The 27,238-nt window shown below is 51.9% G+C and overlaps 1 protein-coding gene and 1 long non-coding RNA gene across 14 annotated transcripts in view; one reads left to right on the top strand and one right to left on the bottom strand.

The window, feature by feature from the left end:
• The window catches only part of CLEC16A (C-type lectin domain containing 16A), a 200,191-nt gene that overhangs the window by 137,266 nt on the left and 35,687 nt on the right, over positions 1 to 27,238 (top strand). For all 13 annotated transcript variants that reach the window (XM_070566753.1, XM_070566755.1, XM_070566763.1 and 10 more), the window contains 3 exons: positions 12,122 to 12,273; positions 14,502 to 14,706; positions 16,418 to 16,585. In XM_070566753.1, the coding sequence (XP_070422854.1) occupies positions 12,122 to 12,273; positions 14,502 to 14,706; positions 16,418 to 16,585 (525 nt within the window). The remainder of the gene's footprint in view (positions 1 to 12,121; positions 12,274 to 14,501; positions 14,707 to 16,417; positions 16,586 to 27,238) is intronic.
• On the bottom strand, positions 17,720 to 22,326 carry LOC139074768 (uncharacterized). Its single transcript, XR_011524509.1, has 3 exons — positions 21,613 to 22,326; positions 19,509 to 20,798; positions 17,720 to 18,149 (listed from the first exon to the last, which is right to left on the bottom strand). It is a non-coding gene; the product is annotated as an uncharacterized lncRNA (long non-coding RNA).

The raw sequence follows: 27,238 nt of genomic DNA, 5'->3' as shown, positions 1-27,238 counted from the left end.
GAAGTATCTTAAAGAAGAAATCCAAGGGAAAGAAAAGATTTGGCCCTATCTTCAAGAACCATCTCTCCAGAGGGAGAAGGGAGATATGCCCACACAATGCTGTTAGAGAAAAAGCACAAGCTTTTCCTGCCTCTCATCTCATTTGCTCCTCACAGAATCCCTATGAAGTAAGTGGTGCATCCATTTTTTGGATAAGGAGACTGAGGCTCAGAAAGGTCCCCCAGAGCAGGGATGTATCTACCACCTTCATCCCTGTAGCCCAGTGCCTGGCACCTGGCAGCCAGCAGGCAAATACTGTGTGCACAGACCAGTGGAAAAATGAAAGAAGGAAGGGAAAGGCAGAGCCTTGATTCGAGCCCAGGTTGGCCTGACCACATCCTGTGGAGGGGCCCAGAGCAGAGAAATCGTGGGGGCGGGGGGCCCATGGGCTCCTGAAGACCAGGATGTCCTCCCTCTTCGGCTGCCAGGCTGCCTAGGAGCAGGAGGGAGGGAGCCAGACCGAAAGTCCATTCTCTGTTAGTCTATCCTGCATTGCATAGTGAAGAGCTTAGGTATTCAAATCTTTTCTTGGAAACCTCAAGTATTCCATTCAGCTGCCTCAGAGTTAGGTAACTTTATTTACTCATGCTAAACAGGGCCATTTTCAGAGAGGAAATTATGCAATGTACTATGCAAATGTGGCATTCCGGGAGAGCAAGTGTAGAGATAAGTGTGGTCACCAGTGCAGTATAAAGATCAGCTCGCTGTGCCTCTGGTGGCAGGCTGTGTGTCACTTGATAAGGGGATGTGCCATGCTCTACTTGGAATTGCTGCTCATTTGGATTCTGTTTCTGGTAATTACGTTTTCACAGAGTTGTCTATTTGTGAACTTTGTTTAGTGTGAAGAAGGAACAAGGAATAAGGCTTTTGCAAGTTGCCCGTCCTTATATAGACCTGAGGAGTCAGAGGGAGCTGCCCCACACACGTCTGGACATGTGGCAACAAGAAAAGTCAAATTCTCACTCTTTGTTCTCCCAAGAAGAGAGTCTCTTGAAATTTTCCAAGGGGGAAAGAGGAAGACATATGAGGAGTTTTCTTGGCCACTTTGCAAAAACCAGTTGCATTATTTGACTAGACATGGTATGTGCATTTCAAGCAAGAGAAAGGAAGTAGCCATGGAAACCCCCTCCTCTGGAAGCAGATGGAGCTGAGCACAGGCCCAGCACTGCTCCAGCCTGTGGCTCCAGGGACAAGGGACCTGGCCTCCCCACGCCTTAGGCTCCTTGTCTGAAAATGGCACCAGCGCCCTCCCTCCAGTTAGTTACTGCTCCTGGGTCATTTAACAGTCACCAAGACACCGAACCATCACACGGTAACTGGTTGAATAACTGCTGAATGAACAAATGACAGACTTACCCACCCATATCAACGTAGTGAGCATCAGTGTAGTGTCCTCAGTGGCCCTGGAATCCACTGGGTGACGTTAAGATTGTGGAAGGTTAGGAGATGCTAGAAAGAGCCCTCCAGGTACCCTCTCATGTCCACGCTCTTCCTGTTAAATTCCTGCTCTTCAAACTCAGAGCCACAGAGACTCCACAGTGAGGGGCTGCTATAGTGATCCTACGAGAGTGTGATATAAAGAAGGTCGGAAAATTAATAACAGTCACATTGTAGGTACCGGTGATTTCCCAGCGTGTGTGTCACGCATGCTGCTGTGGACTCATGTGCCTTTCACAGCAATCCTAGGAGGTCAGTTTTTTCCCCAATATTTTATTTCGAAAAGTTGCAAGCATACAACCCAGTTGAATGAATCCTGTAGTAAACATCCTCATCCCCACCGTCTGCTTTCCACCACTGACATTGTACTGTGCTTGTTTCATCACATATCTACTCCTTCGTCCTTCAACCATCTTTTTTTTTAAAGATTTTTATTTTTCCTTTTTCTCCCCAAAGTCCCCCAGTACATAGTGTATATATTTTTTTTAGTTGTGGGTCCTTCTAGTTGTGGCATGTGGGAACCCGCCTCAGCATGGCTTGATGAGCGGTGCCACGTCCGCACCCAGGATTCGAACCAATGAAACCCCAGGCCGCCGAAGCAGAGCGCGCGAACTTAACCACTCAGCCACAGGGCCGGCCCCAATCTTTTTTTTTTTTTTTTTGATTGATGCATTGCAAAGTAAGTTGCAGACATCAGAACCCTTCTCCCTAAATATACATCATGCACATCATGAAGCAGAGCTACAAAGTCATTTTATTACCCTGGCCCAGAGATAAGGCAACCAAGGCAAAGTCACCAACACAACTAGAAAGTGGCAGAGTGACAACTCAGTTCCTGGCAGCCAGCGCCAGGCCTGGCTCCCTGGCATTTGAGCAGCGGGCGTGGGGGGGAAGCGGAGCGGGATGTGTTAGGAGAGCACAGAGCTCTCTCGCCAGTGCTTCAGACAGTTGCCTCTTGGTGCTCTGGGTTGGGGGAGTGGAGAGGAGGCCAGGGCCTAGGTCGTCAGTGTGGCAGCTGCTGGGGTTGCCCCAGTGATCTTGGTTGACGTCTTGGAACCGAGCGCTTGGTCACAGTTTCCCTGGGTGACTGGACTTCTGCACATATCCTAATATCTGCGTCCCTCATTGCTACTCCCGCTTGCGGATCCGAGGAACAACCCCAGTACATTGTCTTCCTTTATTCCTGGAGGGACCAGACTCACATGCCTGGCAGTAGAAATATGCCAAGACCCGCTCTCCATCCAGGAAACAGCGCGCTTTGCAAGTGCCTCTGTGCCGTGCTGGGAAGGAAGGCTTTAGGGAGCTTCAAAGAAGACACAGTAATTGATTGCTGCTTGAAGCAAATAACCCATAAGCTGTTGCCGGGTTGATGGAGGAATGGTTACTTAATTTTCTTCAAAGGATTGATTTGACTGTCAGGAGAAGCAGCCGACCTAATCGAGTGTGCTGGTTCACGCCCTAAGAGGGAACAGTCGGCTCTCGCTCACTTTGGCTTGGGAATGTCATGGGCCCAGCGAGCGTGGAGTCTCCCCCGGGGGCTCATCAGGCCTGAGAAAGTCTGGGTGTCACTCGTACAAGACCATCTCCTTGCTGTCTGTAGACTTACCAGGGCCGGGTTCCCGGTCGCCCCAGCTCTGGTGGGCTGCGTTTGAATCAGCACCGGGCTTCCTTTTCAAAGTACTCAGGCTGGCTCCGAGGAACTGTGTGCGAGGAACTTTCTTATGCCCCAGAATGCCTCTTGTGGTCATTTTTGTAGTGGATGTTGATGGAGTGGGTACATTTGGGAAATGGATTGTACTTTCCCACTGGGCTTCTCATTGACTGCCTGGTACGGCCTGTGCCTGTCTCTCCCCGTCTAGACCCCCCCCAGAGAGCCAGCTGGAGCCCGCTAATTCATCAGTCACTTCCCAGTAAGTTACTGGTCAGTTAAGGCCGCGCCCCTCAGCCCTCAGCTGCATCCTGTCATCAGGGAGCCGTGCCAGGCTGGTTTTCCCTGGAGTCCCTGTGGAAGCTTTATTCACTGCCACAGAGCACCTTCTCTGTCTCACACAGGCCGATTCCCAGAGTGTCGGACAGCTCCAGAGGGCCGCCACCTGTCCCCTAGTCTCAAGGCCCCATGAAGGCTCGGCCTGTCTTGCTCCCACTGCGTCCCTGCAGCTGACCAGAGCCGCAGGGGCAGCAGCTCCCCAGCGCCAATCTACCCCATGTGTCAGGAACGGGAACCCTCAAGGGTGGAAGAGAGGCGGCCTTTCCCAAGCTAGAGGAGGACCTCCGTCTGCTGCTGGAAGGGCCACCAAGTGCCCAGGGAGCGGGGAACCTTGCCAAGGGCAGCCCAGGAGCACACAGGCAACTCCACGCCAGCCACCACCGTGAGATCAAAACCCTGGGCCTGCCCGTTGAGAGCTCAGTCTTTGCCTGTCCCCCTGCCAGAACCGGCCAGCAGCTAGCCAGGTCGGAGGTACCCCATCTCTGAGGGAAAGGAGGGTTGGTCCTCTCTGGTCCCATCCAGAGGACTAGGGCCCCAAGTTACAATCAGCTTGCTCAGGATGGTATGAAGGTTACACATTCACTCTGGCTGCATACCTCGTCATGGCATTATCAGTGTGTGTCCTTGGGGAGATTACGTGCTATCCTCAGTTTGTGTCCTCTGGAATCAGTGAACCCACCTCCTCGGATTCCGGGACCATGTCAGGGCCTGGCCTACGGAAGCGTTTGATAAAGGGTGGTGGGGTGCCAGCAGCAGTCCTCAAGCTGCTAGGGGGAGGGGTCCCTGTCCAAAAACTCAGCCCTGACAACCTTTCAGTATGTGATTTTAGGGAACCACAGCCCCGAATGGCAGCAAATCCCCACCAAACAGGGCCACCAACTCCAGGGAAAGTCAGTGATGACCACGTCTTAGCTCGCCCTGTGAGGGCCCACGGCCACTGCAGCTTCCCCCTCACCAGTCCCAGGCTTGCCTACAGACCCTGGAATGGAAAACCCTCGGCTCTTTGGATGCACGGAGAGGCCAGGACGGCCTGTTCCTTGTAAAAGAAGTCCTGTGCCTTTCCGCTCACAAAGGAAACCCTGATCTATCAGCTGTGAGGTCCCGCTGAGGGCTGGTCTCCCGGGATCCCAGGGCGAGGCTGCCTTTGTCAAGGAATCAGCCTACCCTGCTGGCAGCCCTCCTGACCTCTGGTTAACAATGCGTGCCTGAGCGGCTTGCCAGTGTTTACGGAGGTGCTCTTCTAAACCCCAGCTGTGTGGTGTTCCAAGAAGTGGTCCTAAGGCCCGGAGTATTGGATTTCAAAGCGCTGGAATTCAGCTGGCCTAGAAATCCCGCTCTAGGGATAAAGACTTTGATTCTAAATGTATTTGGAGCCACCGAGGCCAAGAATGAAATTACGGTATTGGCATCCATATTTTATTATGAAGGGATCATTTAAATACAGCAAAAGTCAATCAGCCCCAGTTATTGCTCAGTAATGAGCTACAGCATGTCAGAGGGAGCGGTGGGCAAGGCTTCAGCCCGGGGGCTAAAGGGACAGCTGTTGAGAAGTCCTCTGTCTCAAAACGGGAGGACCAGAATACATTAGCACCCCTCCATCCAGCAGACAAATACGGCAGCACCTGCCGCTGCCCACGCCCCTCCCGGGGACAGCAGTGAAGGAGACGGGCCGGGGCCCTGCCTCGCTGGGGCTTACGTCTAGACAGGGAGCAGCCTCCACCAGGAAGGAACGAGTCGGCAGGCTAATTGGAGACTGGCCACACTGGGGTGCAGCAGGGTGAGGTGGGTGGGGCCACCACGAATCAGGGCTCACGGGGCCTCTCGGAGAGGCTGGGGGCCTGTGTTACTCACCTACCCATGACCCCACAGGAGTTCTGAGAAGCAACCCAAATCCATGATTCATCTTCTCCCTCTCAAGAGCTGGCGTTCAGGAAGCGTGACTTTATCTCAGGCAGAGGGTTCTGACCAGTCACGGCTTTGAAACGTCAGGGGCTTCCAGGCAGCAACCACAGCCACTGAAGACCCCATAGCTCGTGCTCAGGGGTCAGGGTGCATGCCCGGCACAGTCCTGCAGGGGCTCAGGGCTTAGTTTTATGAGTGAGAACCTGAGATTCAAGGGGGAAGTGGCTTGCCCAGGTCATACAGCTGTTAGTGGCAGAGCTGGTCTCCAGGCTGCGAAGCCGAAGCCGCTTTTGCCAGGCTGAGTTGCTCTGACTGTGCTCTCCACATGAGGGGCTCCTCCATGCTTTCTCCTTGCCGCCTCCTCTCTCCCAGCATCCTCAGCTTCTGTGGGAAAATGGCTGCACCCCTTTCCCTTCATTCTGTGGGACCTTCTGTGCACCCCGTGTCGCCAGCTCTGAGCTGTTTCTCCTGGCCAGGCTCCCAGGACGTGGTGTGTGGCCCCTCAGTGGTGCTGGAGGAATTTTAGAATTTTAAGTGTGTCTGGATACAGCACTAAATCGCAGTAAATCACTGTTGCAATTCTCTGTTGCTGAGGACAAACCACCTTAAAATTTAGTGGCTGAAAACAACTTCAGTCATTCATTTTGCTCACGAATCTATAGTTTTCCCAGGGCTCAGTGGGAATAGCTCATCTCTGCTCCACGTGGCATCAGCTGAGGACTAGAGGGTCAGCTGGGGGCTGGCTGTGGACCTGGGGCCTTGGTTTCTCTCCGGGGGTCTCCGTGGCTCTTTGCACTTCTTCACAGTGTGGTGGGTAGATTCCAGGAGCTTTTTTTTTTTTTAAAGATTTTATTTTTTTCCTTTTTCTCCCTAAAGCCCCCCACTGCATAGTTATGTATTTTTAGTTATGGGTCTTTCCAGTTGTGGCATGTGGGATGCCGCCTCAGTATGGCCTGATCAGTGATGCCATGTCTGCCTAGGATTCGAACCTGTGAAACCCTGGGCCGCCGAAGCAGAGCGCACGAACTTAACCACTCGGCCACGGGGCCGGCCCCCTCCAAGAGCGTTTTTATGACTTGCTTCAGAAATCACATGGGATCACTTCCACTGTATTCATTGGTCTGGGCAATCGCAGAGGGCCCCCCCAGCTTCAAGGAGAAAGGACACAGACCCTACCACCTGATGGAGGAGGGTCAAAGGTCCCACCCTCTGGTGGGAGGCATTGCTGTGGCCGTCTTTGGAAAGTATAGTCCGTAAGAAAGTCCATTTCACTGCCACCCTGATCCTTTCTATTACTTGAAGGAGAAAGTCCCAGGTTGGTAGTAGTTTGTCTTAGAACTTCTCAAACCTTGGGTCTCCCTTTTTATCAAAAGAGTGGGCTTCAGGCTATAATTTAATAAAATGGTCTTTTTAATCTATTTTCATGGTCACCTTATTTATTGTAAATAACTCTGGATTCCCATTCATGGTAATGATTTGAAGTTGCCTTTTTAAATAAATTTCTCTTAGTAAAACATGAGTGCTTTCAAGAGAAATTAAGCACGAGGTCTCCCTTGCTGCTGTAGGTTTACTCTCACACGCGCACATGAATAAGGATGCCGCTTGGACTGTTGTAGTAGAGGCTTCTAAACAACCTGAACGTCCATCAGCTGGGGAGCTGTTAAATCCTGGAGAGCCATCCCTGCTCTCAGTGGGACAGAAGGCAGCTTTGAAAAAGAGGGAGCAGGGTCTCTGTGTGCTGACATGTGTCCAAGACGCATGGTTAAGTGGCAAAAGCACAAGGCAGAGAGAGTGTGTGGCATGCAACCATTTGTGAAAGACACAGCGGGGAGAACGTAGCTGCCCTTAGAAACACATAGTGGGTGGGTGACAAGAATCTGTTAGACGGCTGCCTCTGGGAGGACGACAGGGGAGACTGACTGTCCCCTGTAAAAAAGTTGCACACCTTTTTAAATGGAATATGTGTATGTGTTATCTGTCCAAAGAGATTGATAAAATTAATATTTTCAGATAAAATAAAATGGCAAATCTTCTCCCCTTTCAAATAAATGAAACCAAAGGCAGTGCCTAGAAGAGGAGGGATGTGTCACCTCTGCCTGGAGGGAGGTTCGGCCCAAAGGCATGCTACGCCGTCGTGGTCCTGGGGTGTGATGGGGACCTCTGTCATCCCACCTGCTCTGCCCAAGGGTCTGGTCCCTCCCCAGAAGGAGACTTGGTCTACACTGTGTTTTATGGTCCGGAGCCTGAGTGTCCCTGCTGGTCCCTGAGCTCCTTGGGGCAGGGCCAGCACTCACTCTTCTTGGTCTGGTTCCCCGTACGGTGCCTGACACCCATGCGTTTGCTGAGCTGAAGGCCAGGGCGTTTCAGCCCACGCATCTGGCCGGTTTGGAAACACGCACACCTGTGTCCCAAGAGGTGCTGTCGGAGAGCCCTCGGCTTCGTGCCATTGCCCTGTTCGTGATGGTTGCCACCGCCTTCTGGACCCGGCAGAGGTGGCTGGCTGGCCAGCATGGCCTGGCGCTGCTTCCCAACCCCGGCTGGGCCCCAGAAGGACCTGCGGCCCTTTGCGTACAAATGTAGAAAGAGTCCCTTTTCACTTTAATTTTAAGTACACAAATAACACACCTCTCTTCCCTTTGAAAAATCAGAACATGCCGTATAAACTAAAGTGAGCTTGACCCCCACCGTCAATCCTGCCTCCTCCCTTCCGAAGAGGGAACCCCTGTGCATCCTCCCGGACAGTGTCTTGAATTCTCCTCTTACACCTACAGGCTTGAACCTGTAGAAAAAGTACAGTATCATTTTGTGTGGTTTCACTTTACTTGCATTGTGTCTCCTGCGTGTGTCATGCTGCAACCGGCTTTTTCCATTCAACGCTGTGTTCTTGCGCCTTAAGCATGTTGAAACACCTGGGGATCTCATTCATTCCTTGTCATTGCCATATGGTTTTGCACTGAATGAACATACATTTATTTTTTTAGGCTTTCCCTCATTGCAGGACATTTGGATCATTACAGACCCAAATCATGCCATCAACATCCTGGTTCTTGTCTCTTGGCCCACACGCCACACACGTTTTTCTTGGAAACATACCAATTGGTGGGTTGTATGGTGTGAAACTTTCAATTTTAACAAATAATGCTAATTTGCCCTCCCAAAAAACTATGTTAATTTATTCTCCTACTCGCAACTTTTGAGAATGTCAGTTTTTCTATGATCCTCACCAATACCTGATGGTATCATTTTTATTTTTGCCAATCCGATGGGTGGAAGGTGGTATCTCATTTTAATGTGTTTCCTGATTTCTCATGAGGGGGAGCCCCTCTGTGTGTGTTAATGGCTGTCCCCATTCTCTTTCTCTGAGAGTGCCCTGTGGAGTCCTGTGTCACATTTACTGCTGTCTTTGGCCTCTTAGAGGTATTTTGTAATATTTACCTTAGTCTGTAAAGTCATTTGTCATATGTGATTTAAATTTTAATTTTGGTGTAGTCAGTTTGTCCATCTTATATTTATTTATTTGTATGTGTTGGTTCTTGTTTCTTTTTAAAGAAATCCTTATCGGCCCCTAAGGTCACATGGATATTCTCCTATGTTGTCTTCTGACAGTTTTCTGTAAGCTTTTAAAGTAGAATCATAGGCCCAACCCCTTTTGAAGTGAAGTTGGTGGCGGGGGGGACCCAGGAGATTCAGATGGGAAGCTAGATCTAGGCAGCACCAGTGTACAGGTGACCTGTCACCTACGCTGTCTCCTCTGGCCATAGGCCACTCCTGAGAGTCAGGCAGGGCGGCTCATGAGGCCGCACACACCCAGGAGAGCTGCCTGCCGCTGAGTCCTCCCCACGTGCCCGCACCCCTCCCAGCACCTCGGCACCTGGCATGGCTCTCCCTGGCTCGGAGCGAAATCCACAGGTGCCTGCATGAAGGCAGCAGGCGAAGGGCTTACACCGTGGGTGGAACTGGGTTCCATTCAGCAGCTCTCTCCTGGGTCCTCCTCTGCCCAAGACACCGTGGCCATCCAAAGGCGAGCAGACAGCCCCTGTCTCCCGGGGCTCTGGCCGGGAATGCCCACAGCCAGTGTGTGGATGGAGGTGGTGAAGGAGTTCCCTAAAATGAAACTAAAGCACACAAACGAGTCACCCAACCAGCATTCCCTGCATCTCCCTGAAGGATGCCCTTCTCCTTAGTCTCGGAAACCGCTTCACTTCTCCTTAACTGCTGCCCCGACAACTTCTGAAAAGCCGGAGGCTCCCTCCTTCTTGGAGCGGTCCTGCTCACTGGTGACAGTTGCCCTTTAGTTTCTTATGAAATCTCACAGGGCTTTGATGTCTCAATTGCATTTCTGAAAGTTGTTCCGCTTTGGGGTTTTGTCCTTCCTTTTTTGTTCTTTGTGGCAGAGGTGTGTAGGTCTCTTTCCCCCCGAAGCCCCCAGGGCCCCTGGGCTTTATGAGGGGGTTGCCTACCGACAAGCCCCAGTGACACCTATATCTGTGCCTGCTTTCCCAGTCACTCCCTCAGATAGACCACTTTCGTGAATGTGGGAAAGAAGAAAGATGAGTTGTCCTGTGTAGAGAGAGGGGAGAGGAAAGGGAGGGAGAGAGAAAGAGAAAGTAAAAAAGGAAAGAAAAAGCATCCTTTATTAGTGTTGTTTACTTTACATTTTCAAACAGTAAAAGATTGTCATTGAGTAAAATGTTTTAAGTATTGAGTAAAGAAAATAAACTCTATCTACCAAAAAGAAAATGTTTATAAGAATGAATATAGTGACTTCCATTTCTGACAATATAGGAGACTAAATGTCTTCTGGTATGGAACCAGAGATTCTGGAGAAAATAATTTTTAGAAATCTTTTAAAATATTTGGCTGGACGGTTGGGAAAGGAACGAAGATTCTTGCCCTAAATAATAAGAAAGTACAGTCCAGAGAATTAAGCCTGTCTGGTGCTACTGTTTGCCATGAGGGTGCCTGGTTGTTCTAGGTGGTCATATGCTGGGGAGAACAGACAGGAACATAAGGCCTGTAAAAGCCAGGAGGATGGTCTGGAAGACATCCCCATGAAGCCAGAATCCCAGACAGATGATGCTCGCTCTCTCAGAGAGGGAGGGGGAGGGGGAGAGCAGGGGAAATTTACATGTCATCCTGGAAATCTAAATGAAAAGTAAAAATAGGGAAAAAAAGTCCTTGGAGAATACCTGAACCCCAAGTTTGTCATCCTGTGTGTTTGGGGCCAGAATTTATGCCATCTGTCTTACCTTCTCGCACCCCCACCCACCTACCACCAATAAATTTAAGCCAAATATTTGGTTACAGTGCTCCCAATAGAACTTATTGGGATGATACAAGTGCTCTACAGCTAGACTGGAGTAAAGCACAATTGTAAACTTTCTAAAACCCAAACTGTACACTTAAAATGGGTGAAATTTATGGTATGTAAATTATACCTCAATAAGCTGTTTCCAAAAAACTCACTCTGATAATCAGAGACTTCTTTTGATGTTTTAGCATATTTCTCTGCATTTATGTTTATTTGTAGGGATACATTTTTTTAACATCTCAAAATCACAGTAATGAAGTTTTTATTCTCTTTTTCGTTTAAAATTTGAATGTCTTCTCCAATGTCATTGCCATTATTTGTTAATAGGAGTTTCTGCTCGGGCTTTTAATATGTATTTCCATAGTGCATCTTGAGTGCTTTCTCATTTTAAAGTAATTTCAAGCAATATCGTGGTATATGGGGCAAAAATTAAAGTTCTCCTGTTGAAACTCCCCCCAAACACACACACTCCCACCCCCGGTTCTCACTTCCCTCCCCAGGGGTAACCACTGTTCACAATTTGGTTAGACATAATTTTTAAATGGGCATATAATTCTTCATGCGATGGGGGAAAAAATCATACTCAAATTGTCCCCTATTCGGGGGCATTTAGGTTGTTTCCTGATTTGGCTATTTCTTTTAAAACATGTAGCAGAAGATTCCGTTGGAGGGAACTCAAAGCAGACCATAAATTTAATGATCTGGTGTTCCTCGGGTGACTTCAAAGCCATCAAGGACAGGCGCTGAATCAGACATTGAATTTAGGGGTGACTTTCAAGTAAGAGAAGGGGCCCAGCCTACCCTGAGGACCCCAGGCTAAATGCTTATCTATCTGTTCTCATTGAACCCACCAAACATCTCGGGGTAAGGGAAATTATTGCCATTTTTGCAGATGGAAAACCATGGTTCGGAGGGGCCAAGTGCCTTGCCCAGGATCACACACCAGCTGGTGCAGAGCTCGACTCTTAAGCTGCCAGACGCCAAGTTGAGGGTTTGGTGATTCTGTAACCGAGCAGGGGACTCTCGTTTTCCTGTCCTCGCTTGATTTAGGCAAACACCATCACAGCTGTCAACCACCACTGATCTGCAAGGAAGCACTGAAATCGTACTAGGAATCTCGGTTTATTGGTTGTTTTTTAGCTACAGTTTGAGCACCTAATGTGCAGCAGGCATTGTCCGATGCTTTATGTACTTTATTCAGTTAGTCTGACAAAGAGCACTTTGTGAGGGCTGGGCATTATCCTCCTTTTTCATGAGGAATGTGATGCCCAGAGAGCTAAAAAAGTTGCCCGCCGGTGACTCAGAGGAGGGACTCAGGCCCAGGTGTGTGTGACTCCGAATGCGCTGAGCTCCGTTGCCCAGCAGGATGCAAGTCAGCTTGAGTGTCTCCATCAGGCTGGGCAGCTGAACCGTGCCTCATTCTGCTCTCGTCTCCCTCCTCGCAGACAACAGCGACCTCATCGCGTGCACGGTGATCACCAAGGACGGTGGCATGGTCCAGCGCTTCCTGGCTGTCGACATTTACCAGATGAGTTTAGTGGAGCCCGACGTGTCCAGGCTTGGCTGGGGAGTGGTCAAGTTCGCAGGCCTTCTGCAGGTACGGTGGCCAAGAACTCCAGAAGCTCTCCTTGGTGGGCTCTACAAACACACACACACAAATATCATCTTTACAGTTAATTTCTGATGACTCAGGGACTACACGGACAGAGGGTCATTGAGAAAAGCTAGAATATTGCACATATAAGGGCCAAGTCCTCTTTGGCCAAAACCTTCAATTCTTAAGCTTCCTTCTCCGTTGTCAGAATGATCCTTCCAGATCTGGTGCTCTGCCAAATACATAGATAAATATAACTACATGTGCTGTTTTTAAAATTGTGTATACAGACATGAGAGGGAGTGTGTGTATTTTTTTAGCGTCACATCGAGCATATTCTAAACTTTGCTTTTTTACATTCAACAATATGTCTTAAACAGCTGACCACAGTAGTATACGCAGACTTGCTGGTATTCTTTGAAGTGCTGTGTGACCATACAAAGGTGTAGTTAGCCAGGGCCGTGTGGCTGTTTCCAGCTTTTCCCTTCACAAACAGTGCTGCCGTGAACAGAATCATCCTTACTTCCTTGTGTGCTTGGGCAAGGGTTTCCCTAGGCAGATACCAAGAAGTTGGGGTGTGCCTATTTTTAGCGTTCGTAGACGCTGCCAAATTCCTCTCTGAAATGATTGTTGCCGCTGGCAACTGATGAGCGTTCTCTTGTACTCACCCGCTCTCCAGCAGAGCTGGGCCCTAAATTGCCAAACGCCAAGTTGGGACTTGAGTTTTCTTAATGTTCGTCTCTATGATGGGTGACTAATGCTAACTCATTGACTGAATGAAGCATGGAACCAGAAGAGTGGAAAACGGCTGCCTAACTCACACCCCGTCAGACCCCATGTCCCTGACCATCCAGCAAACTCTTCCGGACTCAAGACCTGCCCTGCTCTCAGGCCATCTGTTTCCTCACTGGGCAGTCCCGGTTGTTGTCAGGGCCTTGCTCGTGCTGACCCCCGTCCATCTCTCCACAAGGTGACCCGCTGGCAGCGTCCAGACCTCCGAGAGAACCACCCACATGTGTGAAGATGCTATTGCAGCCTTTTCCCCAACCTCCTCTTCTTCAAGATCTTTCCCTTTAAAAATTGTCTTTTGCTGAGGGTGACGTGAGAAACAACTATATGAAGAGTCTTTTATTTCAAAAAAGACTTCCATGTAAGAGGTTGTCCATTAGGGAACTTAGTGCTTCTTATTTATCCAAGCTTGTGATCAATTGCCTTTAGAATTTAGTGTCAGGAAAGTGTTTTTCTCCCTCAAAGGATTAATACATGCCTCCATCAGACAATGAAAGGCACATAAACCTTTTCTTTTGGTCATCTTCCAACAGCTGCTATTTGTCAGGCCGGTACTACGTGCCAACCTCTGCTCTTTAAATGCGTGATGGCTCCTATAGTCCCCACTGCAACGTTTCAATGCAGGGAGTGTTTCCAGAGATCCCGTGCCAGATTTATGCCTACCAACAGTCCCCATCTTAGCTCGTGAGCCTTTTTCGATGTTTTCCCCCTTCTCCAGCATTTCTGAATTCATGTCTGCCTCCTGTCTCATGCTTTTATCTTAAAGCACTCAAACCTTTGTGGGAAGCACATTCTTTACACAGAATCCATCCTGAGGGTCTAGATTGGGTTCATCCGTATTATACTTGCCATTCATTAGTTTCTTCTCCCCTTTTCAAATGTGGCTTTCTTCAGATATCTGCTAAATGTCCCTCCCTGTCCCTTTCTCAGGGTTAGCTTTCTCCTTTAGGGACCAGGAATTCTCCAGGGAAACACAAATGGGTGCCAGCGATGCCCTCTTCTTAAGAGAAACAAGGAAGAAGTTGGTCAGTAGATGTGTGACTAAATCTGCAATCATGCCAGATGGTGATGGGGATTTTGGTTTGTTATCTCTGGTTTCTCAGCAGTAAGAATTGTTGGAGTTGGACTCTTGGGTTCCCCATGGCCCCGTGAAGAGGCTGGTGGACCTGCTTGTTCACTGGCTCACTCAAGTCCTTGTGGGGACAATATAGCCAGCGTCAGCTCCTTGATGAGCTCTGTGCTTCCAACCTGCTCTTCTCCCACAAGGCCTGGTCGGGTGTGGGCCCACCTTGACTCTCGTAGACTTGGGAGGCTGATGGTCTCCTTCAGAGAAAAGCAAAGGTGAATTAGAATCCTAAATGAGACGTGGATCCTGCAGCTTCTAAGCAGCTACCCTCCTCCTAAACCTGAAGCACCCTTTCTTTCGTCTCCTCCCCCTGCAGGACATGCAGGTGACTGGCGTGGAGGACGACAGCCGTGCCCTGAATATCACCATCCACAAGCCTGCGTCCAGCCCCCATTCCAAGCCCTTCCCCATCCTCCAGGCCACCTTCCTCTTCTCCGACCACATTCGCTGCGTCATCGCCAAGCAGCGCCTGGCCAAGGGCCGCATCCAGGCAAGGCGCATGAAGATGCAGAGGATAGCTGGTGAGTGGCTGGGCCCGGTGCAGTGTCCTCCGAGCCCTCCGTGGGCAGAAGCAGCCACAGGGCTGTCAGCGTGGTTCTCACATGGACCTTGAGAAACCCCGTAACTCATCTAGAAGAAGGCACGCACACGGTTCAGGAATCAGTTGTGCTTCAGTGAGAGAATGGAGAGTCTGCTCAGAATTTCCCACTTGCTAAGTGTGTGACTGGCAGAGGGGAGCCCTCCCTCCCAGGCAGGAGGCCGTGAACAGGCGGGCATCAGTGTGGAACAACTGTTCTCACTCCTGCACGCGAAAATTCTCTAGTTTACGTTTACGAAGTGCCTCGACGTTCCTCGTCCACCTGCAGTCCTTAAAACAACCCTTGAGATCAGTAGGGCCTGTTCTGCCCATTTTGTAGAAGAGTAAACTGAGGCTCTGAGACTTGCCCAGAGTACACAGGCAGCTGGTTGGCAGAGCCCAAATGCAGAGCTTCCCCTTCTGAAGCTGCCCCTTCTTCCTCTCCCTTCCCAGCTCTCATGCGAGGGGGCCCCACTTGGTGAGGGGGCTGTGCCCCGGCACTGAATTTGGAAGTCGTTTGACCTTTCACAGGGATTGTGGTGAATTTGTGCGGAGGCCCCGCACTGAGGCCCCAGCTTTCTTGGAAGTAAAGACTCCGGCAGAAGGACGTGCCATTCATCCTCCTCGGGGGAAGGGCATTCCGGCAACTCCTCAAGTTATAAACAGTCCTCCTCAAGACACCGGCGCTTTTCAGTTCAAGCGCCAGTGGTCATCCTAGTGTGGTCGCTGGGAGGGTCTCCAGCCCCCGCAGGAGAGGAGCCTTCTCAAGGGACTACCTAAAAATGAACACTTGGGGGGCGGGGTTGTTGGACACTGTGGGGTCAGTAGTTTCCTGCGCATGCCCCGTTGATTTGCGCAGGCCTGCGTCCCACACAGTCCTTGTCTTATTTCTCACTTAGCTGACAGCTCGCCCCCAAAATCAGGACAGAAGCATTTTGTAATGCGCAAAGTGACTTAAATCATTTAGGCCTTTCTTTTAAGATTTATTTTCAGAGGGTTTTTTTTTTTTTTTTAATGTAAAGCAATTTCTCACAGCTGGCACGAAGGCTAAATATTTCATTTGAAAATTGAGAATTATGCCTTAAAGTGGCTGTTAGAACTAACGCCTTGGGTATTTCTTAAGTTGATTTTAAAAAGTCCCTCCAAATGGCTATATCATGAGATTTGTTTATGGAAGGGAGGATGGCAACTGTGACAGATATACACACGCTCATAAATACCCATGTGCGTGCACCTGTATATTCTGTCTCACACAGTCTTCCCCATGCACATATAGAGAGAGAGCTAGAGATAGATATATTTATGGACTTTCAGGGCAGACGTGGCCCCATTTGCTTTGGGGTCTGAAGCTACACCGAGCCTAAGCCTTGGCAAGGGTCTTTTGTGTGTGAAAGCCGAGAGTCCGGGGTGGAAGCTGGCCCACATCCATTTCTGAACCCCTCGCTAGGCACTGGTTGTGTTTTGAGCCTCAGCAGGACCTCTGGTGTCACGCTGGCCTCCCCAGCTCGAGGCTGCCAGCTGCCTGCTTGGCATCGCCCATGGGTTGTGCCTGGCGGGGCCACGGCCATTCTGGTGACAACCACCCCACCCAGAGTCTCGCCCCCGTGCTCCCATCCCACGTGCTGAGCGTGAAGCCTGGGTGTGTTTGCACGCAGCCCTCCTGGACCTCCCCATCCAGCCGACGACCGAGGTCCTGGGGTTTGGACTCGGCTCCTCCTCTTCCACCCAGCACCTGCCCTTCCGCTTCTACGACCAGTGCCGCCGGGGCAGCAGCGACCCCACGGTGCAGCGCTCAGTGTTCGCGTCCGTGGACAAGGTGCCAGGTAAGCCAGCACCCACGCCCCCTCCTGCCCCCTCCTGGGGGGTTCCCAGGGCTTTCTCTCTGTTGAGCCTGCGTAAGCGTCCCTTTCCGTCTCCGAAATCCAGTCCGTTGGAAGCCCCGGGTTCTTAGAATTTATCAAAGCAGAGCCCAAGATTGAATGCAAGCCCCAGAAGGAGGTCTTGGCCTTCTCTTGGTGTTCCGCCTCCTGGGTTTGGTTTTCCAGAGACTCGTTGGGGATGTGGAAGAACTTCTTAGAATTAAGACTAAGAAGTTTCTTGGAGGTTTCTTGGAAATACTTAGATTATTAGTAATGAGGTTGTGGGAGAGTAATTTCCTTCTGCATGTGGGATGACTAGAAAGAGAGAGCGGGTGCGGTTCCTGCTGCAGCTCCCTGGAAGTGGGGCTGCAGACGAGGGCCCCCTGCCCGCGGGCCGCTGCCAGGCCGCCCCTCCCGTCTGGGAGCCCGCTTTCCCACTTTCACCAGAGCTGTCTCTGACTCCCCGCCCAGCCTCCCCCAGAGGAGAACTGCAAATAGAAAGTTCAAGGACGGTCTGGCAGCAGCAGGAGCTGCCTCTCCAGAAGGGCGGCTGGCCAGGCTCGCCCCTTCCTGTTCTGACACATCTGCTTTAAGTAAATCCATATGCACCCAAATTCCCCAGAAGAGAACCCTGCCCTGGATTACAGACCTTCAGAGGCCTGGCCCAGCTGCCCCCTGCAACTTACCCCCTCCTGGGTCAGGGCTTCCAGCTTCAGCTGCAGAGGTTGCAAAGTGCTTTCAAAAGCAGCCATCGATTTAAGAACCAAATGCAGACGGAAGAACCTGACCAAGATCGGGGTCCTCGTTTGCCTTCCACTTCATCATGCATCCTGTTTTCCTTCTTGGCTTGATTAACTTATTTTAGAAATGTATATACTATAATCTAAATCCAAATAGGACACAATAAAATGAAAAATAAGTCTACTAGGCCCCGGAAGTAACCCCTGTTAACAGTTTCTTGCATATCCTTCCAGAAATGCTTGTTTGTATGTCATATGTATATTTTTGCTTGTCTGTTTTTACGCCCGGGGTTGTACCATACATGCCATCTGTACCTTGCTGTTTTTACTTAATGAGAAGTCAGTGTTTCACGTTAGCCTCTGTTCTATGGTATTTTATTGTATGGATGGACCAAAAATACCTTTTATAACGTTTCGCATTGATGGACATTTGGGTCACTTTCAGTGTTTTCTTCTAGTGTCACAGTGAACATCCTTGGGGTATCTTAGTCTAATTGTGTAAATCCTGCGTGTCTGTGGGTTAAATTCCCAGCAGTGGGCCTGCCGAGTCAAAGGGGAGATTTTTCGTCTTGATCTGTGTAGTCCCAACATGCGCTTTGGAAAAAGTGCACCAGTTCACACGGCCACCCACAGCCTGTGACTGTTTCATTCTTAAAACCAGTCTTAGGCCGTGAGACTGTAGCGCGGCCTGTTTCCAGCTGCGAAATGAGAGATGGTTCTGCGTGCTGCAGGGTCTGGAGGATTCCTTAAGAATTCTCGGGTTGCTTCAGATTCTGTAGAGATGGCTGCTAAGAAAATAGAAATCATGACTGTGAGTCCGTGAACTAAATACAGCTTGGCCTGGTAAGAAATCTCTTCTTTCTTTCTTTCTTTGTTAATACAGTTGTAACTTTATTATAGCATTTCTATGATCCGACGTATAACATTATAATAGCTAAGAAATCATTTCTTTAGGGCCATCGTGGCTTCTGTCACCTTGGGAACTAACGGGTTAAGGAGAAAAGCCCAGGCCTTATTTCCGCTCGTCCTTTTTGGAACAGGGGGAGTGTAAATAAATAAGTAGAGCCAAGTGTCACATTCTTTGGCATCTGCATAATCATCTCTCTGTTTGCAGAAGGCTTTACAATGACTTCTTACTTACTTCTCCCACCCTACCTGGGCTCCAGGGGAGGTGTGAGGTCATTCACTGCTGGCTATGTGGCCCTGTCTGCAGTGGCCTGGGCCTCCCTCATTAGGGGGTCGACACAGCTGGAATGCCCAGTGTCCTGTCGCTGGTCCCAGGGTCAGGGTATGTGAGATTGGGCCACCTGGGACTGTGGCTGAGTTAAAGGTAACTGCTGAAGGTGGCCATCCCACCCTTGGCTGTGTCGCTCCCCTGACAGCTCCTGGAAGTGCCACTCAGGTTCGGTGTGGGGTAGGGATGTTCTCACAGATGTGCCCCCAGGGCAGCTGCTCTGGGCCCTTGAGAGAGACCTCGCTGTCCTCCCGCCTTGGCCTGGACCGAAAATGTGATCTAAAGAGCGGGTTGAAACCACCGAGCCTCAGCATGGTTCAGAGGGGGAGGGGGGCTCTCTCCCCCGATCCCACCCCTCCTCACCACCTGCTGTCTCAGTAGTCTGCCCCACAGCCACCCAACATCTTGGAATCATCCTTAATTCTTCTCTTTCCTCTCCCGCACCCACTGGCCTGCTCTGCCTCCAGAACGTACCCACCTCTTCTCCCCCTCCCGGCCGCCAGCCTCTCTCCCTACATCATGGCAGCAGCATCCTCAGTATTCTCCAGCTCCCTGTCTTGTCCCTTCCCTTCCATTCATCCAGAGGGATCTTTCTAGAACGTAAATCAGATCATATCATATGCCCCTGCCGGCAACCCTCTAGTAGCTTCCCTTTGCACTTAGAACAAAATCCAGATCTCTGGCTTTGATTTGTGCGATCATTGTCTCAGAGCTCTTCCCTGCCCCCAGGCCTTTGCACTGGATGTTCTTCCCCAGATCTGTGTGTGGCTGCCTCCTGTGGATTGCTCAGGCCTCAGTCTGCATGCCGCCTCCTCAGAGAGGCCTTTCCCGATCACCCCTCTAGCAGAGGCTTCCCCCTCCCCTCCATCACAGTAGCCTGGCTTATTTCCTCCATGGCCCTGGGCTTCCTTACCTGGCCATCATCTTTCTCCTCCACGGAGAATGTCGCTTCCATGGGGACTGGTCTGTCCTGGTCATCACTGTATCTCAGCACCTGGCGCTGTGCCTTCGTTCAGCGCTTGTTGAGTGAAGAACGAGCCTTCACCCGTCCCTTGCACCGCCTTGGAGTTCTCTCAGGGCCCTAGACGCTATCGGTGTAGTCTCTGGCACTTTGACAAGGGGAATGAGAACCCCAGGAGAACTTAAGCAACGTTCCTCTGCCTAATTTCTGTCACCCAAGTGAGCAGGATGTGGGTCCCGGGAGGGCCGATGTCCCCGGCTGCTAGATTGGGGTTGGTTGCACATCGCTGGATTCCACCGCCCTCACCTTACTCGCAGGTTTGCAGAAGCTGAAGAGTGGGGCTGGGGGGTCATCGGAAGCAGGGCCCAGGTGGGCCCCCGATGCTGGGGCATCCACGGCTGCCGTCCGGCCCGTGAGCACAGCAGCGTGACCCCTTCCCGCCTGCAGGGTGCTCTTGCTCTGGGTCCCTTGCGGCAGGCCACACTGCTGTAAACTCCCAGGTGGCATGGGAGCTGCGCTCCTTCCCGAGGAAGAGCTCACCAGGGAGAAAGCAGCCTCCACCTGCCTGGGCTGAGCGCTGGAGGAGCGGGCTCTGTCGCGACACGCTTCCCATTCTGTCTGCAGGCCCAGGGAGTTGTCGCAGGGCACTCTGTCTCCCTTTAGAAGCTATAAGTGATTCCAGTTGATGAGAGTATCTTTCACTTCCTTGGAAGACATGTCAAAGCAGAAGATAACTCAGGGCTAATAGTGACTAACCACTTGGCTGTAGTTTTCTTCCTCCATTTGCCTTGGAGAGAAATCACAGGTCCTATCTATGGGCCGGTTGTGTGTTTATGGCTCTCGCCCCCACAGAATGTTCGTTCAGCTCCAGGAGGGTGGAGGCTGGTGTGCACGCCTGGTGGCGGGGGTGAGGGGGTGGCACAACAGGCTCTGGTGTCTGCCTTTGAGGTGCAGCGCTCCGTGGGTAGGCCCTCGAGGACCCGTGCTGCCGACCCACGGTGACAGCTGTTTGCCAGGGTCTGCCAAGGGGCCGCGGTGTCCAAGCCTAGTCCACAAGGGCGTCTCTCTGTAAATACCGAGTGGACTGGCAGACCCCAGAGCAGAAGCTGTTCCTGGAAGTGACCCCTGGGCATGGCAGGGAGGTGGCCTCCACTCAAAGGGCCAGGGCCCTGGCCTCCCAGAGCAGCCTCAGTCCCCACTCCTAGGTTCCTTCTGGCCCTGAGGCTGCTCACAGGCGTTCACCTGGTGGGTGATGGGAGGGAGGTTGGCAGAATACCCTCGCTCGCTCAGGTCCTCTCCCGGCCCTTCCTAATTCTTATCCAAACAATAGGGAGAGCGTTACAGGGATGCGAATGGTCAGCCAGGCTGGTTGCCGCTCGCTGGTCCTCCCTGATGGGGGCTTAATGATATGACCAAAAAAAGTGACCCCTCCCGGCCATGTTGATCATCAGCCGCCCCCACCGGCCTTTTAGCTCCAGGAACGGGGACTGAGTCTGCCTCTCTCACGGCCCTCCACCCTGCTTGGAACCCTCCCACACCCCCTGTCCCCAGCCCCTCTCCATGGCCCCTGCCCCCTCCCCCCTCTCAGCTCCTCTCATTTCTCCCCGCTGGCGGCTCTCTGCAGAGAACACGACCCAGCATTTCAACTGCCCTGGCTTGCTGTCCACGTCCACAAGGGCCGCACACCCCCACCTTCAGGCCCTCTCTCCTCATGCCGCCCTCTGTCTGGAGCCCTCCGCGAGGCTCATTCCTTCTCAGCATTCCGGGTTCTGCTCACATACCCCCTCGCCCGCCCCCCGGTCCCTCTCTGGGCAGCAGCTGGTTTTGATTTTTTAAATGGAAGTGAAATTCGTATAACACAAAACAAACCACTTGAACGTGTACGATCCTGTGGCCTTTAGCAGCTTCACAATCTCGTGCCACCATCGCCTCTACTAGTTCCAAAACATTTTCATCACCCAAATAAAACCCCGTGCCCAGCAAGCAGCCACTCCCCATCCCCCCTCCCCCCAGCCCCTGGCAACCACTAACCTGCCCTCTGTCCCTACAGAGTTACCTGTTCTGGACACTCCATAGAAATCAGACAATCAGCGGCCTTTTGTGTGCAGCTTCTTTCCCTTGGCCTCGTGTTTTTGGGGTTCCTCCATGTCGCAGTGTGTATCAGAGCTGCACTCCTCGTCGTGGCTGACTAATAGCCCATTCTGTGGATGGACCACACTTGGTGTGTCCATTCTTTCATCCATCGGTGGCCGTGTGGGTGTTTCCACCTTTTGGCGAATGTGAGCAGTGTCGCTCTGCGTGTGCAGGTGCAAGTTTTTGTTTAAACACCTATTTTCGTCCTCTGGCGTATTTACCTAGGAGTGGAATTTCTGGGTCATATGGTAATTTAACCTTTTGAGGAACCGTTTTCCCACAGTCTTCAGAGCCCTTATCATTACTGAAGTTGCCCCTTTAGTCTTGTCTACGGCAGTGCCCCACACTGGCACGGAAAGTGCGGGCCCTGCACGTCCTGCCCTCACCTCCTGAAGCTTGTGAGTGAGCAGGTGCTCAGGGACTGTCGCAGGCGCTGGGGCCATGGGTGGGTGGATGGAAGCTGGGCCGGTCTCGTTCTCCCAGCAGACTATAAACTCCTACAGCGGGGCGTTTTCTGTCTTGCTCACGCCTGGGTCTGGCACGTGCACCAGTTGGTGGTGGCTCCGGTGCCGGCCGGAGAGTCTGCTTTACTCACTTCTTCTGCTCTGCTCTCTTCTTGTCCTAAGGGATTCAGGGCACCATCTGTCTCTGGGCAAACATTGAAATCCCAGAGCCTGGGGAGTGCTGGGCTCTCCACAGGTGTTATCTCTATCAAAGGCAAACAAACCAGCTCTATCAGTCCCTGACCCAGTACACTTAATAGTTCCGTGGAAAGGCAGGGTTCCAGAGGCAGCTTTTGGCAGCTGAGTAACTGAGGAAGAATGCAAAGATTACAGCGTGCCCGGAGCCAGCGGAGCTGACCGCAGAGCCTGGGACTGACGTCCAAAAAAAAGGGAAAAAAAAATCGATGTTTAATTCATAGACCTCAGTTCTGAAGTCTCCCCTGGGGATAGCGTACTAGGTGCTAATGTCATCTCGTGGCAGTGTTTCCCAGAAACTAATTTTTTAGGCCTGTTATTTTTCTTGTTTCCGATGATAAAACTGGAGCCAATTCTCTCCTTCCAGCTCCCCAAGGCGAAATAGACCCTTCCTGGAGTCACCGGGGCAGCCAGCCCGCCTGCCGCCTCCCTGCAGCCTCCCCAGCCCCCAGCTTCCTGGTCCCTGTGGGGTGAGGGACAGAAACTTGATTCTGACCCCCAAGGCCTTTTTTTTTTTTTTTTTAAGCAGAATGTATTGAGCTGTGAAGCTCTTGATGCAGACTCTGTTTGATCCTCCTCAGGAGGGAGATTTTCCCATTTTCCTTTTCCACTGTGGGGAAGCAACCCACCCAGGTCACACCAGCTGTAGACCCCTCCCCTGGCGGGGCTGTGAACTCAGGCCCGCAGGGTCAGACCTGAGCGCCCACCACGTTGCCCTCTAATTCCTCCAGCACGTCCGAGGTGAGTCCTCCCCACCGGAGGCCTCACTGGTGTCGGGCAAAACCACGCTGTTGGCTCCATCCTTAGGCGTGTTTCAGACAGAAAAGTCATCTATTTCTGGAAGCGTGGAGTACAGTCTGACCGGAAGAATGAACAGTGCCGGGCACTTTATGTGCTTTACTGTCATCCTTCCAATGGCTCTGGAGGCTGGTCTCCCTGGCCCTGCTCCACAGCTGGGAAACTGAGGCTCAGACTAAGCCTCAGAGGTGCCTACGGGGCGCCTGAGTTCCTGCCTCCATTTCCTGCCTCCAGATCCCATTGCTTCAGGGCTGGTGTTGATGCCGGCTCTGCCACCTGTCTCTGAGTGTCAGAGCCCGGCAGGACAGCCCCTCCTTAGAGAGGGGACTCTTGGGGTGGCCCTGGCCTAGACGGAGCATTCCCCATCCTCGTCTTCAGTACGCCACACTCGCACACTCCCAGGTCTCTCACTCCAGGTCCTGCCTCGTGGGATCAGGACAGACCTGCAAAGCAGTGATCCAGAAAGACACTTCCGCCACGACCACCACCTCCCAACCAGGCCGGAGGTCAGGCCCATCCTTGTACAGATTTGCCCCTGGTCCGATCCGTCACAACCAAAAAACAGAAATGAGACTTCAAACTCCTGCCTGAGCCAGAGCAGCAGGATTTGAGCTCCTTTCAAAGCTTTCTGGCAGTCGTCTCTAAGATCAGCCTTCGGGTGGTTGGGTCAGGGGTGTGGGGACCAGGTCTCACTCAAAACTCAGCCCTGAGCTGATTGCAGGGGTCCCCTGCTTGCCAGACCTCTTCTTGTTGCCCCCAGGGCAGCCAGAAGAGAGAACCTGCAGAAGTGTCAGGCTGGGAGCACACGGCCTGGGAAGGAACCACGTTCCTAATCAGGGCCCACAAGGCTCCCTCTCCTGGAACCTGCCCCAGAAAGACAGTTTCCCAGTAGACACACCAGCGCTTGTTGTCTGAGGAGCTTTCCCTTGCGAAATGCGGCCCGCAGCAGGCAGAGCCAGCCGTCTGCCCCAGAGGTGCCTGTCACTGGGGGTGGAGGAGAGTTCCGGAGAAGTGAGGGTTGCTTCATTCTTCGGGGTCATCACCCACCTCCGACTGCTGAAGCAACCGCATGCCCCGGAGCCTTCTGGGAATGCCAGTGCATCAGAGAGCAGGCCATCACTCGCCAGGTTGCTCCTGGAGAAGGGTGTGGAGAGCCCCCTCCCAGCTTCACAGCGCTCTTTGACCTTGGCTGTTCCGTAGGCTCCGGTGGGCCCATGGGGGCAGCCTGGCTGGCAGCATAGAATGGGCGGGCCTGTGCCAGAGCGAGTGGCACAGCTGCTTGTGTGCACACTGCACACGCCCGGCCCTGCCCTGAGACTGCAGCTCCTGTCAGCTCTCGTATCCGAGCTTCACAGGACAAGTCAGGCACATTCGTCCCAGGATCCCTGGAAAACATGGAAAAGCACCAGGAAAAGATAGAATGCGCTAGATCTCGCCCCCTGAGGTCTCCATGAAGCAAATTCAGGGTCCTTCCCCAGCGTGCTTTCTGCTCATCCTTTGTGGAGTTTCTCTTCTCAGCAGCAAGTGCGTGCTCGGCTGAGAATCAGCAGGAGGAGGTGGCTTCGCGCGGCCCTGGAGGGACAGTCCAGGTTTGAGTCCTGGCTCCGCCTTACGCTCCTCCGTGGCCTCGGGCACTTAGTTCACTCTCTGGTCCTGTTTATTCACGTAAAAGACAGAGATGGTGCATAACTCTGTGAATGTGCTTAACACACTCAACTGTACGCTAAAAGAGAGTTCAGACGGTAAGTTTTATGTGTATTTTCCACAGTTAAAAAGAAGAAAAAGTGGGGATGAAATGTCACCTAGTGCCTTAGGCTCTGGGGGGCATGCGAGGAGTTGGTTGGCGTCAGTGCCGAGAAGCGTGCCCCACACGTGTGCAGTGTGCACTGGAGCTCAGCGGCTCTCAGTGTCTCTCCTTGTTGTTGTTCTTAGTCAGGGCGGACCCTTGGGACCCCAGTAATAGGCTCCCTTTCTACATTTAGATCAGCTTGTACAAAGTTAGTAATGCGATAGCCCCGTCCGCTGTAAATAGCCAAGACAGCCTGCAGTTGTACAGGTTCACTCATTTCAGAAAGGCCTCCATCAGGTGCTGAGAAAACACTGGGGCAGATTTGCCTCCTCCTGCAGGTGGGCCATGAGGCGTTGGGTTTTGTGATTTGCCTGAGATCCCACAGCTCCTAGAGGCAGAGCCAGGGCCCAAGAACAAGAGAAGCGGCCGCCGGCCCAGCACACACCTGCTCACCCGTGATGCTGATTGCCCGCATTCAGTCCACACCTGCCTGAGCCAGGCAGTCCTCGGCGAACCTCACGGCAGCCCTGCAAGGCCATTCCTCCGACCAGGAAACCTGAGCTCAGAGAAGGGGAGCGCTTGGCCCAGTGTCGCACAGCTCACATGTGGCCAGCCTGGGGTTTGCCCCAGGCCTGTCTGCTTCCCACTCCATGAACCATGGCGTCTTCAGTCTTGAAGACTGCTCAGTAGCAGGACACCTGGGGATCAGGTGTGCTCTGGGAACCCCGGGAGCTATGGCTGTATTCCATTCTATCACATGAACCAGGAGCATGGAAACCAGCAGAGAACAGGACTCTGTTCTGTGGATACAAGTCTCGGCATCTCAAAGAAAGTCCGTGAAATTATTTGAAGAAACTTTCCTAGCCTTTTTCTATTGATGGTCATTTTTTGCTGCTAAGTCATTTGTTTTATCAAGTTTTTGTTAGCAGACAAGTGATAGCAAACGCCAAGGACTGAAGGCTCGTTTGTAAGAAAAAACCCAGAAACTTGAGAAAATTCTAGCCCTTAATTTTATCTGTGAATTGGAAAAAGACCACCTTGATTTGTTTTTTGCCATAAAATATCTCTGATTAGTTCAAGGGACCCCAGGGCCCCCCGGAACAAGGTTTGAGAACCACTGCACCACTTCCCAAGAACCAGTCATGGTGCCTCCCTTGGGATCTAAGAGGATGAGATGCCGAGTTCGTGGCCTTGCTGAGGCCGCCGACGGCTGGAGGGAGAGTTGTTAATTCACGAGGGCCCACTCAGAGTGCCAAGAACTGGAGCAGAAGGCGGGCGTGGGACACAGTAATAGCACTGAAGGTTCACAGAGGGGCGCGGGGCACTCCTGGGGGCCAGGATAGGGGACCACCAGGCAGAGAGGGATAGGGGGCGGGCAAGGGAAGAACTGGCATTTTTCAAAGGAACGTCAAAAATTCCAAGGAAGTTACATGACAAATACGCTAACTAGGGTCAGGAAGGGAGGATGGGTTCAACAAGTGTTTGCTGAGGTCTCTTGTGAGTCAAATAAACTCTGTGCCGCGTGGACAGAGAGGCCTCTCGCCGGGGGACACGGACTTATAAAACGGTTGTGCAGAGCGACGGGGAAGGCGCGGTGGGGACAGCACGTGCAAAAGCATGAGGGAGCCCTCGACGTTTGGTGGCGTGGGTGTGGGGTAGGGGAGTGAGGAGACAGGCTGGAAAGCTAGGCGGGGTCAGATGGCCAAGGGCTTTCAGGCCTGCTGAAGGGTTGGAATTTTTCCCTGGAGGCAAGAGGAAGCCATTGGGGCTTCTAAGGCAGAGGAGTGACGAGTCAGAGGACTTGGGTTTTGACCGACTGGAGTCAGGAAGGGCAGGGGAGAACGGGGTGGGCAGAAGAGAGACCCCCAAGGCCCACTCAGCCCCTCCCTTGGCACTCACCACCTGTTCAGTAGGTGATGCTGTGCCCATCTTAAGGATGAAAGAGAGTCTCTCCATAGGGGTACCCCCTTCCCCAGCTTGGCGTATATCCTTCTATATCTTTCTCTGCACATTTACATGCTGTACTTGTATGACAGTATTGCCTCTTTTTTTTTTTTATTTTAACCTAGATGAATGCTATTTTCACTCAACAGTATGTCTCGGATTTTTTTGTGTGTTAGTTCGTAAGAGCACCCTCATTCCTTCTGACGGTTGCAGAGCAATCCGTCACGTGGGCAAACCACTGTTTGTTTACCAATCCCCTGTTAATGGATGTTTAGGTTGTGACCAGTTTTTTGTCCTTCACAAATGATGAGCGCCTCCAC

This window comes from Equus przewalskii, chromosome 12, assembly GCF_037783145.1.
Source record: "Equus przewalskii isolate Varuska chromosome 12, EquPr2, whole genome shotgun sequence".
NCBI lineage: Eukaryota > Metazoa > Chordata > Mammalia > Perissodactyla > Equidae > Equus > Equus przewalskii.
This window is presented reverse-complemented; position numbering and strand designations above follow the sequence as displayed.